This window comes from Lepus europaeus, chromosome 7, assembly GCF_033115175.1.
Source record: "Lepus europaeus isolate LE1 chromosome 7, mLepTim1.pri, whole genome shotgun sequence".
Classification (NCBI taxonomy): Eukaryota; Metazoa; Chordata; class Mammalia; order Lagomorpha; family Leporidae; genus Lepus; species Lepus europaeus.
Window position 1 is genome coordinate 12,121,175 of NC_084833.1, and position 16,339 is coordinate 12,137,513.

General features: G+C 48.5%; 1 protein-coding gene across 3 annotated transcripts in view; it reads right to left on the reverse strand.

Annotated features, from left to right (window-relative positions):
* STX3 (syntaxin 3) overlaps positions 1-12,646 on the reverse strand; it is a 45,623-nt gene extending 32,977 nt beyond the window's left edge. For all 3 annotated transcript variants that reach the window (XM_062196073.1, XM_062196075.1, XM_062196074.1), the window contains exon 1: positions 12,533-12,646. In XM_062196073.1, the coding sequence (XP_062052057.1) occupies positions 12,533-12,562 (30 nt within the window). In that variant the 5' untranslated portion in view covers positions 12,563-12,646. The remainder of the gene's footprint in view (positions 1-12,532) is intronic.
* Positions 12,647-16,339: the final 3,693 nt, after the last annotated feature.

The following is a 16,339-nucleotide window of genomic DNA, read 5'->3' on the forward strand; positions in this document are numbered from 1 at the left end:
AAAAAAAAAAAAAAGTTAATGGGAACTAATAGTATACCTAAAACACAATGTATTGGAGTGAAATAGACATTTTAAAATTCAAGGATTATTTACAGCCCTTGTCTCTTCCATTGAGGAACAGTGTTGTTGTTGTTTTTTTTCTCTTCATACTATTTGTTGAACTCTTTTATTCAGTATAGGGTTATATGATCATCAAATAAACTAAGAATAGATCTTTGTAAAAATTAAGAATGGGGCTGTGAGAGGAGGAGCAAGGGTTGGGGCATGGGCAGGAGGGAGGGTAGGGGGAGAAGTATCACTATGTTTCTAAATCTGTATATGTGAAATACATGAAACTGGTATAACTTAAATAACATTTTTTTAAAAGTTAATGGGAAATAGTACTATGAAAAAAATTACATGGATTTAAAAATGTTTTTGTACCAAGTTTAATTTCATTTTTCCACATTTGTATATCTTCACACACCCACATAGAAGTAAAACATGTGTGTATTTATATATGTATTTGTATATACATAGAGAGATGGGTGGGGAGAATAGCAGGGTGGTTGCAAGGATTAAAAACCATTTGTAAATATCCTTTTGCAATGAATAGCACATAGTAAAAACTCAATAAAGTAACCATATCTAGCCAAGTCAACTTCTCTATAGACTTATCTGGATCTAACTAAACATAAAGAGAAAAGGGCAAGGAAAAAAATAGGACTGGCCGGCGCCATGGCTCAACAGGCTAATCCTCCGCCTTGCGGCGCCGGCACACCGGGTTCTAGTCCCTGTCGGGGCACCGATCCTGTCCCGGTTGCCCCTCTTCCGGGCCAGCTCTCTGCTGTGGCCAGGGAGTGCAGTGGAGGATGGCCCAAGTCCTTGGGCCCTGCACCCCATGGGAGACCAGGATAAGCACCTGGCTCCTGCCATCGGAACAGCGTGGTGCGCCGGCCGCAGCGCGCTACCACGGCGGCCATTGGAGGGTGAACCAACGGCAAGGGGAAGACCTTTCTCTCTGTCTCTCTCTCACTGTCCACTCTGCCTGTCAAAAATAAAAAATAAAAAAATAAATAAAAAAAAAATAGGACTTTCAAAATTGAACTAACTTTAATGATTTCACGATCATCTCCCCACACCTATGATGGGGAAACCAAGGCTCAAGAGTTAACTCAAATAATGAGTTACTGTCACAGACAGGGACAGAAACAGGTTTCTCGATTTTCATCTTTCCATGCAGTTCTTACCACTGTAGCACACCCCTCCCAAAAATATGAAACAACAACAACAAAGTCAAGTCCACATCAGGAAATTCAAGGGAGGCCATCACAGACCTTATCTGGAGTTGGGTAGAAACGGACTGACCACCAGGCTGCCTTACATAGTGGTCTCCAGCTGACCCCAGGGCAAGGGCTCCTCCCTGCTCACCCAGGCGTACTCCTACAGAACAAAGGACGTCAGGGTCCCCAAGGGGAAGGAGAGCACATGATGCCCCTTATCTTCAGCCCACATTACTGTGTGCGGTCAGGAAGAGAGCTTGAGCATCTTTATCAGAGAATCAAGGCATGTGGCAATAGGAACGTTCCAGTGGCTGCAGTATCAGCCACAGTCAGACAAGCGCGAGCCCAGCCACCCACTGCCTTCCCTCCCCAGCCTCCTGATGCCTCTCGTGCCAGGAGATGGGAGATACCAGTGAGTGAAGCAGGCAACACTGACTTACAACCTGAGATCTCTCTGCCCCCAGACCCCACCCTCCAAACATGCCCTGAAACTGAGAGGACACCAGGGCTAGGACTTCCTCTCCCGATGCAGCAGCCATTCAGGGTCCTGCATTCAACCTCAAACAACTTCACCTGCAATTCCTCCCGCTCCGGGCTCACTGCCTGTTTCTCAAATTGTTTCTCTATTGTTCCAAGACTTTTGGGCCCTCTTTGTTAGCTCATCTAATGAATAAAAACATTTGTCTCTGAGAGAGCTCCTGCTAGGTGCTAGGTGACCACAGTCCTGTAGCTGCTTTATGCACACCATGCCAAAGAACCCCATCTACATATTCTCGTGGAGAACCTGCAAGTCAGGGAAGTTAGTACTCAAGGTGTCCTCGCTGCTGAAGAGCAGAGCAGGGCTCAGGCGTAGCTCATCTATCCTAAACCCTTCTTACTGCTCTGCACCCTGTTCAAAGCAGCATGTGACTGACAGCAGCCAGGGGCCCAGGAGAGCAGCAGCCCAGTCATGCAGAAAGCACTCTTGGCAGGACACCTGTCTTGTGAAGCCATGCTTTTCTCACTAAGTAAGGGGCTCATCTTTCCAGTGTGGCTTTGAGGAAGCCCAGGACACCTGCAAGGTGCCTGAAAATTCAGCCCACAGCTGGGGCTCCCGGGCCTTTCCTCTCTCTAATCTGCATGACTTCACATTTACCTGGCTTTACACACTGGGACTGAATATAGCATGCTATTGTTTTAAAAAAAAAAAAAAAAAGTCTTGTCAAAAAAGGAGGAAAGCAAGCTGGAAAACCAGCCAAGTAGGTAATGCGTGCCTTCTAAGAAGAAAGGGGACACAACGAAGGAAGTCCCTTTAGCCTAAGTTAAAGCCCAGCTGCAACAGAAATGTCAATCATCAGCATTTCCTTAAGGATTTTTACAAATCAGAATTGTGAGACAGGAACAGAGAAAGAAAAAGGAAGTCATCTCAAATAAGGAGCACACTGTTCACCAGCTCGCTCGCTCGCTCTCTAACCTGCCAGACCCCAGGGAGATGGGAAGGTCTCAGGACAAGACGGGAGGCCCAGGAGCTTCCAGGAAAGAGCTTCTGGGTGAAACAAAGGAGAAAGGACCCTAAGGTTTCACAGCAAGGTATTAAAGGATTGTGGCCTGGCCAGGTGAGGACAAAGTGCTCTCAAGGCATAGTCTACTCTTTGTAAACCCAGATCATGCTCCAATAAATTTGATTCAAAGAGATAATCACAGCTCACTTTTCTTTTGTAAGATTTATTTATTTATTTGAAAGGCAGAGTTAGAGAAACTTCCCTCTGCTGGTTCACTCTCCAAATGACCGCAACAGCCAGGGCTGGGCCAGGCCAAAACCAGGAGCTTCTCCCGGGTCTCCCACATGGGTGGCAGGGGCCCAAGGACTTGGGCCATCCTCCACCACTTTCCCAGGCACAGTAGCAGGGAGCTGGATCAGAAGTGGAGCAGCCAGGACTTGAAGTGGTGCCCTTATGGGATGCCAGCTCTGCAGGCTGCAGCTTTAACCTGCCGAGCCACAGCGCAACCCTGACACATCTGGCTTGTCTTGTCCCTGCTTTGCTTCTCTCCTACCTTTCTCCTTCTAGGATGAGTGTCTGTGGGTTCCCAAAGACGAACACCACCACTTACAAGAGTTCCAAACAGGCACAGACACACTCTCATGCATATGCTGCCCAACATCTGGTTTTTCCAGTCCTTCTGAAAGAGCCAGAAATGCTGCCCAAGTGTGTCAGCTCTCAATAAACTCTCCCCAGCACTCGGTGCTCTCCGTTCCCCAATTAGGCAGTCAGATGACCCTTCTTCTCAGCCAGCTCTCCCTATTATGCATCGTTTCCTCTTCCAGTGAAACTCTCCCTGAGGGTTCCCCTTCTTGCTGAATAACACCTTCCCCTTGTTGGATGAATCAGAGGAGCCCGTTGGACAAAGACACCCTGTGTGAGTCCCTCATGCTTCTACTTTCGTGATGATCGGACTGAAGCCAGAATGTGCCCCATTTGAAAGATGAAGCCACTGAGAAATACACTCATTATCAGACTGGCCCATGGCCCACAGTCAGTGGACCACTGGATCAGAGCCAAAGACCCCAAGGACCGCACTCCATGCATTCTGCCAAACAATAACAAGAGAAGGCAAGGATGTATGCCTGCATTTTGTCACAGGCACTCTCGTGGCTTCAAATATGTTATTAAATTCTCACAGCACACCTTGAGGGGTAAGTATTACTGTCCCCACTTACAGATGCGGCAACTGCTTAATTAGACTTAATTCACCCAACATGATTCAGCTAACAACTGGCAACTTTAGGACTCAAAGCAGGTCTGTGGAAGCCCAAGGCCCCTGCTCTTACCCTCTCCGTGCTACCTGAAGGCATTCTTCCCACCCTGCCCCATAACACACCCTTGCTTCTTTCAGGGGATGCTGCAACACCCATAACTCAATTGGGTGAATCAATACCCATGAATGACAAGGATACGAGAGCATATAATCCTATGAATATGCACATACGTGGAGACAGAGATACATCCTACTGCCTGAGTTGCAGACCTGGCTCTGCCACACAGTAGCTGTGGAATCTTTACAGGTTATAAACTTCTCTGTGCCACAGTTTCCTTGTTTGAAAGATGACCAGAATAACCTGATCCTAGAACTACTGGATGGATTAAATCAGTTACTGCACGTGAAATATTTAGAGCAATGCTGAGCACATATTAAATGCTCACCACCACAGCATCTGTGGCAGAGAATTGGGTCTTATTTCTTCTGATTAGAGTTTCTGCTGGAGATGCAATGATAATGCCAGTTCCTAGAAAATGACAACAGGTGTCTCAAGAACAGAGAATTTCATGCCATTACTGGAACTTCCTTCTGTCACTTTCCTACTCCATGCATTTTGAGAAAGAGGGCTCCCTCTGCATTCTGCTTCAGTGACATCCTCACAAATTGCTATTGACCACTCTTCTCACCATTCGTTTCTACATAGTTTGCCATTTCTGCTTTGATTTTAAGCCAAGAATTCTTTAGAAAAGTGTTTTAAAATTTCCAAAGCGGGTAAGTCTGGGGACAACTATTATTGGCATGTTTGTTCCTCATTATATCATTGTCAAAGGACATGGCCCTGAAATATTTTGTGGAATATCACTTTTTGTTTCTTAATAAAGGATCAATATTTCCTACAACCATCTATATGTGTCTCAAAAGAATAGGCATACTGTTTGTTGCAAACATTACTGAATTCCTTTCCCATGTGCCATGTTAATTCCTGCCTGCTTACACTGCTTGGGGCCTGAGCCAGGTCCAGAGTAGAGGCCAGGAAGTCTCAAGAAGGGAAACAGAAACAACAAAAACAAACAAATAAAAAGCCCTCTGGGAAGACGTTATCCATACAGACAAAGAATCTGTTCTTAGGAATGTCAATTCATCCAAAGCCACCCAGCTAATAAGGAACAAAGCCAAGACTAGAACCTGCCTAACGCAATCCAATGTTCAGGGCTACATTAACTTAGAGAGGGGTGCTGGGGTTTCACAACCAGCCACCACACCCATAATATTCTCTGCCTCACTACAAGATCCCACGCAGAGTCATGGATTCATTTCCCATTCATTCACTCAACAGTATTTACGGAACACTTAACATCTGCCAAGTAACAGTGCAGATGCGGGAGAGACAGCCAGGACCACCCTGTCTCAGACCCACAGACAGATCATTACAACACCATGTGATGAGCGATAACGGGAATTATACACTTGGAGAAGACAGGCTGCCCAACCTCACCTAAATACAAGGTAGAGTCTGGGGAAGATGGAAGTCTGTTATAGAAGGTTTGCAGAGGTGACTTTTTGGGGAACTTTCAAAGATCAAGTGGATTTACCCAGAGGAAATATAGAGGAAGGCCATTTGGGTGAGGAAAGCTGTATTTTCCCCTGCTTTATCTCTTATCCCAGGAGATTTTGTTCAAAGATATTCAAAGAATGCCACCTTCTTCCTCCTGGAGAGTACAGGTCCCCTTTAGGTCCTCCTTCCTCTACCCTGAGCTTCTCTCTATCTCCCTCTCCCCTCCCACCCTGGCTCCTCAACACCACACCATTCAGTTCTCAAGGCCACAAAGAGGAAGCAGGAAGAAACTAACAATGTTTCAATCCCTCACCAGCCCTCACCTCCACTCCTCCTTACAGCCTCGGTCCCACAACCCTCCTCCCCACGATGGTCCTTCCAGAATACGGAAACCACGGTCGTAACAGGTGAAACTCACTGAATACCTGGCAAGTGCTGAGGATTCATCTAAGACATGTGCCTTATTTACGCACCACGGCATGGAACCCCTGCAACAATCTTCTGCAGACACTCCTGAGCCTACAGCCGAGAAAACTCATGCATAAAAATGCTAAGTAACCTGCCCAAGGTGGTGTAGACAGGAAAGCCGGAGCTAAGAGCAAAGCCTGCACAAGTGGCTATGGAGCCTTTGTTCTCACCCATCATGGAATGAGACCTCTTAACATACCCACCCCAACTCCAGCTGTGGCACGCAGCACCAGCCACAGGAAGGGCACTATAAAACAGATGGCACACCGACGAGGTCATGAAAACAAGGAAAGACTGAGAGACAGTCACAGGCGGGAGAAAACAAAAGAGACAGGACAAAGAAATGGATACGGTGTCCTGGATTGGATCCTAAAGCAGGAAAAAAACAGTAGTGACATGCAAATAAAGTCTACAGTTTAGTGAACAGTAATGCACCAATATCAGTTTCATAGTTTTGATAAGTGCACACTGTAATGTAAGCTGTTAACAATAGGGGAACCGGATGAGGGGTAGACAGGAACTTTATACTATCTTTGTAGCTTTTCTGTAAATCTAAAAGTAGTCTAAAATAAATGTTTGTTTAAAGAAAAAAAAAAAAAAAAACTGACAGCTGCCCTAACCCAGACAGTTGAACATAACCAGACAGCATATGCTCCACTAATCCCTTTAGGAGGGGGTTGAACTTCAGTCACTTTCCGCACAGAGTGGGGGGGATGTTGCCATGGAAATGGCCCCATGCCAGACAGCAGGCTGACCTTGGGGGCAAGGGGAGGCAGTGCAGGAGGGCCACATATAAAACTGGCTGGAGATAAGGCTCCTCAGGGAATACAGAAGCCTCAGGTAAATACATTTATAGAAGAGCCCCATTCATCCACTGAATGGCTTCATTTACAGCTTTTGGGCATCAGGATGGTAATGACGCTACAGGAGAGAATGAGGCATGCATGGTGTGTGCTTTCTCCCAAGGCAGATAGCTTCTGAAACCCTCACATCAATTTTGGCTGTTTTTATGTGCCAACAAAAATAAAGTATGTGTGAGAGTCCCCAGGAAAGGCCTGGTCAATGCCATCAGCCTGGGTCACCTTGCTGCAGCAATGTGACACTGTAACTGAGCCTGTCAGAGTGAGTAGGATGATGTGGGGGGCGGGGGGAGCAGCCAGATACCCTCTACCATGTCTTGGGCTGCAGAGGGTTGGGTGTAGCTGGGAGCCTTGGAATTCATGTGTCTCTGGGCATGGACCAGTGACCTCTGGCTTCATTAGCAAACTTAGGGATTCCCTGAGTTCCTGTCCCACTTCAGGCAGGTCAAGTTTCACCAACCCACAGGGAATGGAGCCAAGAACGGTAAGTCACAGTAATGAATATGGGGTGTTCAAGGATGTGTAAGGGCCAAGTTGTTAACTGGCCAACAGATCAATGCTTAATACAGGTCTACCTTTGGAGTGGGCACTGTGGCACAGCAGATGAAAGTCACAGCCTGTAGCACTGGCATCCCACATGGGTGTTGGTTCAGGTCCTGGCTGTTTCACTTCTGATCTAGCTCCCTGCTAATGCGCATGGGAAGGCAGAGGAGGATGGTCCAAGTCCTTGGGCCCCTGCACCCATGTGGGAGACCCAAAAGAAGCTCCTGGCTCCACTCTGGCCCAGCCTGGTCCAGTTGTTGTGGCCATTTGGGGAGTGAACCAGTGGACAGAAGATCTCTGTCTCTCCTTCTTTCAGTAAATCTGCCTTTCAAATAAATAAGTCTTTAAAAACAAAAATACAGGTATACAATGCAGCATGCTAGGCAGTGGGCCCCAAAGGAATATCATATTTGCCAACGCATCAAGGAATATACAGTGTAGTTGGGGAGATGACCAAATCAAGTGCAGGGTGGTAAGATGAGGTAAGACAGACATGGTTAACTCTCGACCCCACCAGAGATTCTCAATCCCCTTCCCTGTAAAATGGGAATAAAATATAACAGCACCTTGCTGGGAGGATTAGAAACCAAGTATATGAGGCAACTAACACAGGTCTGGTCCAATAGCAAGAAACTGCTCAACAATGTTATTGTAGTTGATATGGTGACAATAACATTGTATTAGAACCACTGAACTTCAACACAATAGGACAGAAGACAAAGAGTCCAACTTAAAATGAACAAATAGAAGGTGCCTTCAAATCCACTCCAGGGTAACAAACAACCCCACTGACTTCACAGAAGAAAAGTAGTTGATTGCAAAGCAACCTACGGCCAACACAGGCTGTAGGAATGAAGGCCGAATATTCTAGGCTCAATGAAGGAGTAATTACCTATAAAGAATGAGCACAGGAAGAGGGGTAGGAATTTTGACAAGACAGGGAGAAAGCACTCAAAAAGGGGACAACATGAACGAGCTTCTCTCACTTAGCTCCTGCCTGTCCCCAGCCACCCCCACACCCACAGGAATAAAAATAAAAATAATCCCCTTCTCTCATCCAAGCATTTCTCTCTGGCCTCTGGCTGATGGGTCTCTCTAATCCCTGCTCAATCCCCATTACTCTCATCTCAGCTCTGCTTCCCGTCTGCTCACAGCAAAACATCTCTCCCACAGAATGAATCCTTCTAGGCACAGAGGGTGGGGAAGGAAGGAATTCTGAGCTTAAAGGAATCATACTAAAGAAGGTTGGGATCTAATGAAGGGGCAAGTTGTTATGTGAAGATTTAGTTATGACCCAAAGCACCTGGCACATGGTAGAGGCTCCATCAGTGTTTATTGAATGATTTAAGCTTTAAAGGGGGGAAGCACAGCTATTTATTTCTGATGGGATTACAGTACAGTGCCATCCTGAGGGACTCTCATTCCACAGAGATCCCAGAACTTCCACAGTGTAGGAGGTCAAGGACAGGTCTTTAGGAAGCAACATGACACAAAATAGAACAGAGAGAGGAAAAAGCTGGCCCTTGGAGCTCGGTGGTTGATTTTGTTAGTGTGCTATTTTTACTGGCCTTGGAGAGGCCACTATCTCCAAGTCAGTTCTCATCTTCTGTAGATCAGTCTTCAGGGAGTCAAAGTCCTTGACCTCTATTCCACACATCACTGGCTTCTCCATTACCGTCACCTACCTTTGATAGGACTATTTATTCTCTAACGATCTTGCTTGCCTTTCTTAAGAAATTCTACATGCATCCAAAGGAACTCAATTAAAATGAGACCTGAGCTCAGGTATTACTTGTTCTAGGAACCCCCCCATTCCCTGCCCATCTCCCAGAGGGTGTTCCTGTGGTCACTGAGATCACAAAGATGGTATCACCATGTTTATTTCTTGTATGTCTCCCTGATTGTGAACTTCCTGACAGCCAGGAAGATGGGTTAATCACCACTACACCCCAGCACCTATAGCAGAAACTGACACCCAGTAGGTTCTCGGTAAATGTTTGCAGAATGGAAAGAAAGCCAGAGGAAAAAAAGACCCCAGTCCAGAAGTTGTCCAGACTCAGCAGATTCAAAGTTTAGCTGATGAGACATCTGTAAGAACCATCTTCTGAGATGGGCTGGATGTAGGCACCACACATTCCTAGGCAAATCTTTCCTATGTCACTGAAGAACAGGAGAGCACCCTGAACCTGTCAGGGGAGGGTGAAGGGAACAGTCCAGGGAGAAGGTGAGTCAGGTCTTGGGATCAGAAAGGTATGCCTCTCAGTGAGAACACTGCTCGCAGCAGTTTGGAGAACTCTCATTGTCTGTGGTGGGTGAGTCTCTCGGACTGCCTTGTTTCATCCTCACAACATTTCCCACGCTATGGGAAAAGGATGATGACCCAATTCACAGGTGCAACTCTGAGGCCTCAGTCTTCATGGACTGCAAAGCCTTAGGACAGGCTCACAAACAAAGCATCTCACAGAGCCAGACAGTCTCAGGACTGAAGGAGGCCCTAAATCAGCCAGCTCACCTTCCCTCCCTCAGAGAGGTGCCCCAATTCCTAGAGCCTTCAACACCTCAGCAAGCTGCCTGCCTGCCTGCCTCCCTCCCTCCGGTGCTGGAGGGCTCACTGCCTCCCCAACCAGGCTACCCCATCCCTGAGCAGCTCCAACAACCAGAAGTGCTTCCTTACAGACTCCCAATTTCCACCGTCATCCCCACATCTTCTAACATCTACACAGAGCAAAGCCAATCTCACCCACAAGACCGCCCTCCAGCTATCCATCATCACCTCCCCTACCCCAGAGTTTAGAAAGACCTCTAGAGAAACAGACAGCACAGGCTGTTCCACCAGAACTGTCTACTGCAGGTTAACAAACACGCTCGGCTGATAACAGGAATCAGCGAGAGAGCATGGCACATCTGGTTGCAGGGATGGGATCTTCAGGGAGGGAGGGGGTACGGGAGGTAGAATCAACACCAAAAACCCACATAACTCTTAAAGGTCTTCATAGAAACCAGCAACAATGTCAGAAAGGGGTTCTGAGATCAACCAAACCCCGGTTTTGCAAAAGAGGAGGGCGTAAAGGAACGCAGCTACTAAGTGGCAATACCACAATTAGAAAGAAGCCTTTGAACTCGCAACCCTGTGCTCCTTACCCTGCACCCCCACACTTCTCCAAAACGCTACAGTAACCACCCTGTGATTCCAGAACAATGCACCCATAATAACAGCACCGTCTATAGTCTCACTTTCGTTGCATCCCCAAGAGGTAGAGAGGAAGCGTATCATTAGCTTTGTTTTACAGACGGTAGCCATGGGAGAAAGGACTTGCTTGGGTGCCTCCGCAAGTTGACTTTATTCTTGGAATCTAAAGCTCAGTTAAGGCACTGTTGCTCTTTGTTGACAATGGGTTATTGAAGGGGGCTCTGGAGTATCCTCCTCTGGAAACACATTTCCTAACTAAAGGAAGAAAGCAGCCTCTGTCTGTGGTTCAGTTTTGCACTGTTTTGTGCTTGCTGGGTGTGCTCACACAGGAAGATCTTCGAAATTATGCTCTTCTTCTTCTTCTTCTTCTTTTTTTTTTTTTTTCCCTGCCTCCCCCAGCGGTGTAACAGGAGGGAAAGGACATGGAGGAGATCGTCAGGAGCTTGTCTTCTGCTGAAGGCTGTGCCCTGACCAGTTTGTGATGGGACAACCGTCCTGCCTAGGGCAAGCTCCAGGATCTCTGTCTATAAAACAGGGGCAATAAATTCTGCCCTTTGGGTCACCAGTATGACGCCAGGCTCCAGTGACAAAGAGCAAGTGTGGGGCAAGAGGGCTCCCTCCCACGATAAGCAACTGTCCCTTTGCTTCTTTCACATCCTCAGCTCCTTTGCCACTCTGCAGCCCTATAACCCAGAGCAGGTGGAAGAGCCACAAAAGAATCACCTAAGAATCGCAGCCTCATCCCAATGGTCCCCAACATGAATTTCCAAAGAGCATTTAGCTATTAGCATAACTTTGCCACTTACTTAGTCTTACATGCTGTGCACCAAAGGATTCTTTTGCATGCTTTCCTACTTTTAAGTTCTCACAGCTACCCATATTACAGACGACAAAACAGAGCTGGAGTGTAAGGGAGAGCCAGTAAGCTGGTTCTGGTGTCTGAGTCCATGGTTCTACATTGGGGGGGGGGGGGGGAGTTGAGGGTAACTTGCTACACTTCTGACAACCTCCCAAGTAGAAAGACCACACTGTGAGTGGCAAGGGCCAGATTCTACCTTCTGTTACGGTACAGCCTGTGTTACCAGGATCGCCGAGGGTTAGCACTGGGTCTGCCTCAAGGAAGGCATTCGATAACTATTTATTGTCTCTGTCAATAAATATCTGGCTCAAAAATCCAGGCTTTTTACACTTGTCTATATCAAGTCTCATTATGTCACGTCATCCTTGGGGCAAACCTCTCAAGCGGGTATAATCATTCTCACTTGACAGATACCCAGGCACAAGCCCCACAGAGTAAGTAGCTTAAGGTGTTCCGGCTTCTGTGCCACAGGGCTGGAGGTGGTCCACCTTCCCGTCCTTTTGCCCTGACCACTCCCATCTCAAGGCAAGGGTTGGAGTTGATAACAGACCACTGAATGGCCACACCTCGTGACCAGCTCACAGCTGGAGAAGTCACCTGGGAATTCAGCTGCTCCGGGGGCGGGGTGGGGGGGCTGCTGGACCCCCACGCAGTCCAGAAGGGAAACAGGAAGAGGGGTGGAGGAGGCCGATTCTGGACAGAGCGTCCGGCAGCAGCGGGCAGCAGGTGGTTAGGTGACCCCTTGAGCCCCCGTAAGCCCCGCTGGGCACAAGGGCGCACGCACACCCCTGAACCCGAGTCCTGCTTGCGGGGTGGGGGGAGGAAATGGGAGCGCCGGAGGCGGTCAGGGAAGCCACGGCCCGGCGGTGAATCATGGGCACATGACCCCGCAGGGAGGGGAGGGTGCGGCACCCTCGCGGGATGCCACGGACAGGCCTAGCGCGCAGCCTCGATTTGGGGAGAAAAGGCGAAGCCCCTGTCCCCGGCGCTGCACCGCCCGGCGGCTGCCGGCAGTCCCGCCCCGCCCGCCGGGGCCCCGGGAGCAGCTGGACTCACGGCCTTCAGCTGCTCCAGCCGGTCCTTCATCCTGCCGCCGGGGCGCCCGAGGCCGGGAGCGCGCCCCAGGTGAGCGCGCCCCAGGTGAGCGCCCGGAAGTGGCGAGGGAGCTAGGAGCGCAGGCGGAGGCGGGCGGCGGCCGCTCGCGAGCAGGTGCGTCCCACACCGCGGAGGCCCCGCCGCACCGCCCCTCCGGCCCCCGCGGCCGCCGCGCGCTCCAAATCCGCCTCCCGGGCGGGCGCCGGCGCGCAGCGCTCATCCGCAGCCGGCCCGCCCCTTACCTGGGCCGCGCCCCGCGCTCCTCCTTAAAGGGCCCGCGCCCGGCCGCGCTCGCTCCACCTCCAGGGCACTCGAAGGGCCGGAGTGGAGGAGCTGGCGAAGACGTCGTTTCGGCCTCGGGCCGCCTTTCCTATTGGGATTCGCCGTCGGTGCCCTTGGCCGACTCACGGCCAGGCGGGGAGACAATTCCCCCCACCCCGAAACAGACGCATCAGGTGTGCGTGGGGAAGGGGGAATAAGGTCGCTCCGGGAGACGGGATCTGCGCACGCGGGGCCGGACCTGAAGGGGGTCGTGGTGGGGGTGGGAGGGGGCGGCGGCCCGGGATGAGGACTTTGATGCTTTTGGCCATCGGGACCCTGCAGAGAGAGAGAGAGATGGAGAGGGAGAGGGAGAGGGGGAGATTGAGAGGGGGGGGGGAGATAGAGAGAGAGAGAGAGAAGCCTCTCCATGTCGAGATCTTTTGTGCAACTTTGGGAAAACGCACTTTCTCAGGAGGTAGCACCTGCTTGGGCGTTTGCTGTGAAACCCACGTGATTGACTCGTAACCCACGGATCGGGGTTTAAGGTTAAAAAGTGTCTCGGAAAGCCGAATCCTTCATTTCCTCTGCGGTGTGCAGATCCCAGCGGGGGGCAGCTCAGTAACGGGCCGGGAGAGACTTCTCCGGAGAATTTGCTCTTCAGCCTTCGGTTGACCGGCTGTGAGTGGTTTTGCGGTCGCACAGGACTTTGCCCTCTTCTGCGGCCCTGCCGCGTGCTGACTTCGGCTGCCATAAAGATACGGTCGGTAGAGCCGAGGCCTGGCTTCTGGACCTGGCCCTGCTTTTCTGCGCGCTAATCCCCTCTGACGTCCTGTGCGCTCGGCTGGGTGGCGCGTCTGTAGCAGCGCCCCCTGCAGGTCATAAATGGAAAAACTGAGTACATCGGGAATACTATTGGACCTGTTGACCTCCACAATCTTTGATGGTCAGGATAGGTACTTGGTGAGGATAGGTACTTGCCCGCCCTGAGGGAAATAGGGCTGAGAACATCTCTTTACGTTTGAAGGTCTAAAAGGATCATAGCAATCAGGAGTCCTTTCAATTCTAGGAACCAGCAAGTGACGGTTCGTACTCTGAATACATGTCAAAAATTCGCTATTTTCAAAGGTTAAAATCATGATTCTCATACAAATATAAAGTGAATATGAATCACAGGTCTTATTTGATTCCTCAATTAATGAAGGAACCGGTAGGAAGCTAAAGCTATCCAGAGAAGAATCCAAACAGCAGGAGAGGGTGCTACAGGTAACAGAAATGCTGAATGCTGGAAAGAATATGCTAAGAAATGCAAAACTCTTGAGGTGGTGGGAGAGCAATTGCACTTCCATGGGACAAAATTCATTCATATGTCTCTAGACAAGAATCATTTGCATCAATATTAATTTTCTACAACTTACAGTCTTGGAAAACAGCAACAAAATCATAAAAAAGGCATAGACCACCCTAAAACCAGATAACCCACATGCTAGAGTGGGGAATGTCTGGGCCATATAAGACCTGTGAGATTATGTAGTCTGGCCCTGCCAAAGCAACAAGAGGTAGGACTCGAAATTTGATAAATCTGTAATAGGCTAATTGTTAAGCTGATAATTTTGTATGGGCCACCAATGCTGTTTTAAATATCCAAATAGCCCTGGGTGGAAAATAGGTTCCCACCGGGCGGACGCTGTGCCCCAGTTGGTTAAAGCCCTGGCCTGATGCTCCAGCATCCCATATGGGCGCCAGTTCTAGTCCAGGCTGCTCCTCATTCAATCCAGCTCTGTGTTACAGCCTGGGAAAGCAGTAGAGGATGGCCCAGGTCCTTGGGCCCCTGCACCCACTTGGGAGACCTGGAAGAAGCTCCTGGCTCCTGGCTTCAGATTGGGGCAGCTCCAGCCATTGCGGCCAATTGGAGAATGAACCAGTGAGTGGATGGAAGGCCTCTCTCTCTCTCTCTCTCTCTCTCTCTCTCTCTCTCTCTTTCAAATAAATAAAATAATTTTTAAAAAAAAATAGGTTCCCCACCCCTGTACCCTCCAGGAGTGAGTTAAGTGCTCCTTGAATGTGCTTCTGTGATACCCTAGACTTGTCCTTCTACCTTACCATGTCACATAATCACATGACCATGTCTGGTTCCTGTACCTTCTGTAAGCTCTGTGGGGGCAGTAGCTTTGCCACTCCTCACCAAAGCATAGGGCCAAAAACTACTAGGCTCTCAGGACATGCTTACTAACTTTATTAATGCATTTTCTAGTATTATGGCTCAATGCATCTTTATTCTGATTAAAACCCATCAGTGGCTTCTCTTCACAAACAGTAGGGAATCCAGACCCTTCTTAGAATAACATTCAAAGAAGGGGCCATCAAAGAAGGAGGTACCTTTCTCTAAAGGGAGAAGAGAACTTCCACTTCAATTATAGCCCTGTCTAAATGATGTCAGAGTTGTGGACTCAAGAGGCTTGCATAGCCTTGGCAGCTCATGACAAGAGCCTCAGGTGATCACTAACGTCATAAATAAGAGTGTCAATTGTTTTAACAATTTGACACTCCTGTTCATGGCGTCAGTAATCTCCCTAGGCTCTAGTCATGAGTTGCCAGGGCTATGGAAGCCTTTAGAGTTCGCTGACTTTGATCTTATTCCGATAGGGTCATAGTCAAAGTGGAAGTTCTCTCCTCCCTTCGGAGAAGGGTACCTCCTTCTTTGATGGCCCCGTTCTTTCCACTGGGATCTCACTCACAGAGATCATTCATTTAGGTCTTTTTTTTTTTTTCCATGATATCTTGGCTTTCCATACCTGCTATACTCTCATGGGCTCTTCCGCCAGATCCGAATGCCTTGAGGGCTGATTCTGAGGCCAGAGTGTTGTTTAGGACATCTGCCATTCTATGAGTCTGCTGTGTATCCCGCTTCCCATGTTGGATCTTTCTCTCCCTTTTTGATTCTATCAGTTAGTATTAGCAGATACTTGTCTTGTTTGTGTGATCTCTTTGACTCTTAGACCTATCAGAGCTATCAATTGTGAGCTGAAATTGATCACTTGGACTAGTGCGATGGCATTGGTACATGCCATCTTGATGGGATTGTGTTGGAATCCCCTGGCACATTTCTAACTCCACCATTTGCGGCCAGTCCGATTGAGCATGTTCCAAATTGTTCATCTCCTCCCTCTCTTTTTCCACTCTTAGATTTAACAGGGATCACTTTTCAGTTAAAATTTAAACACCTAAGAATAATTGTGTGTTAATTACTGAGTTCAACCAATAGTACTAGAACAACAACAACAACAACAAATACTAAAAAGGATAAAGTATTACATTGTACATCTAAAGTCAGGACAGGAGCTGATCAGTTCATTGTTGCTTATAGTGTCCATTTCACTTAACAGGTTTCCCCTTTGTTAAATCAGCAATAGGAGTCACTGTGTACTTACACCCCATGTGGGATCTGTCCCTAATGTGTCGTCTAAAGCCAAGTGATGCTATAACTAGTACTGAAACAGTATTTTTATA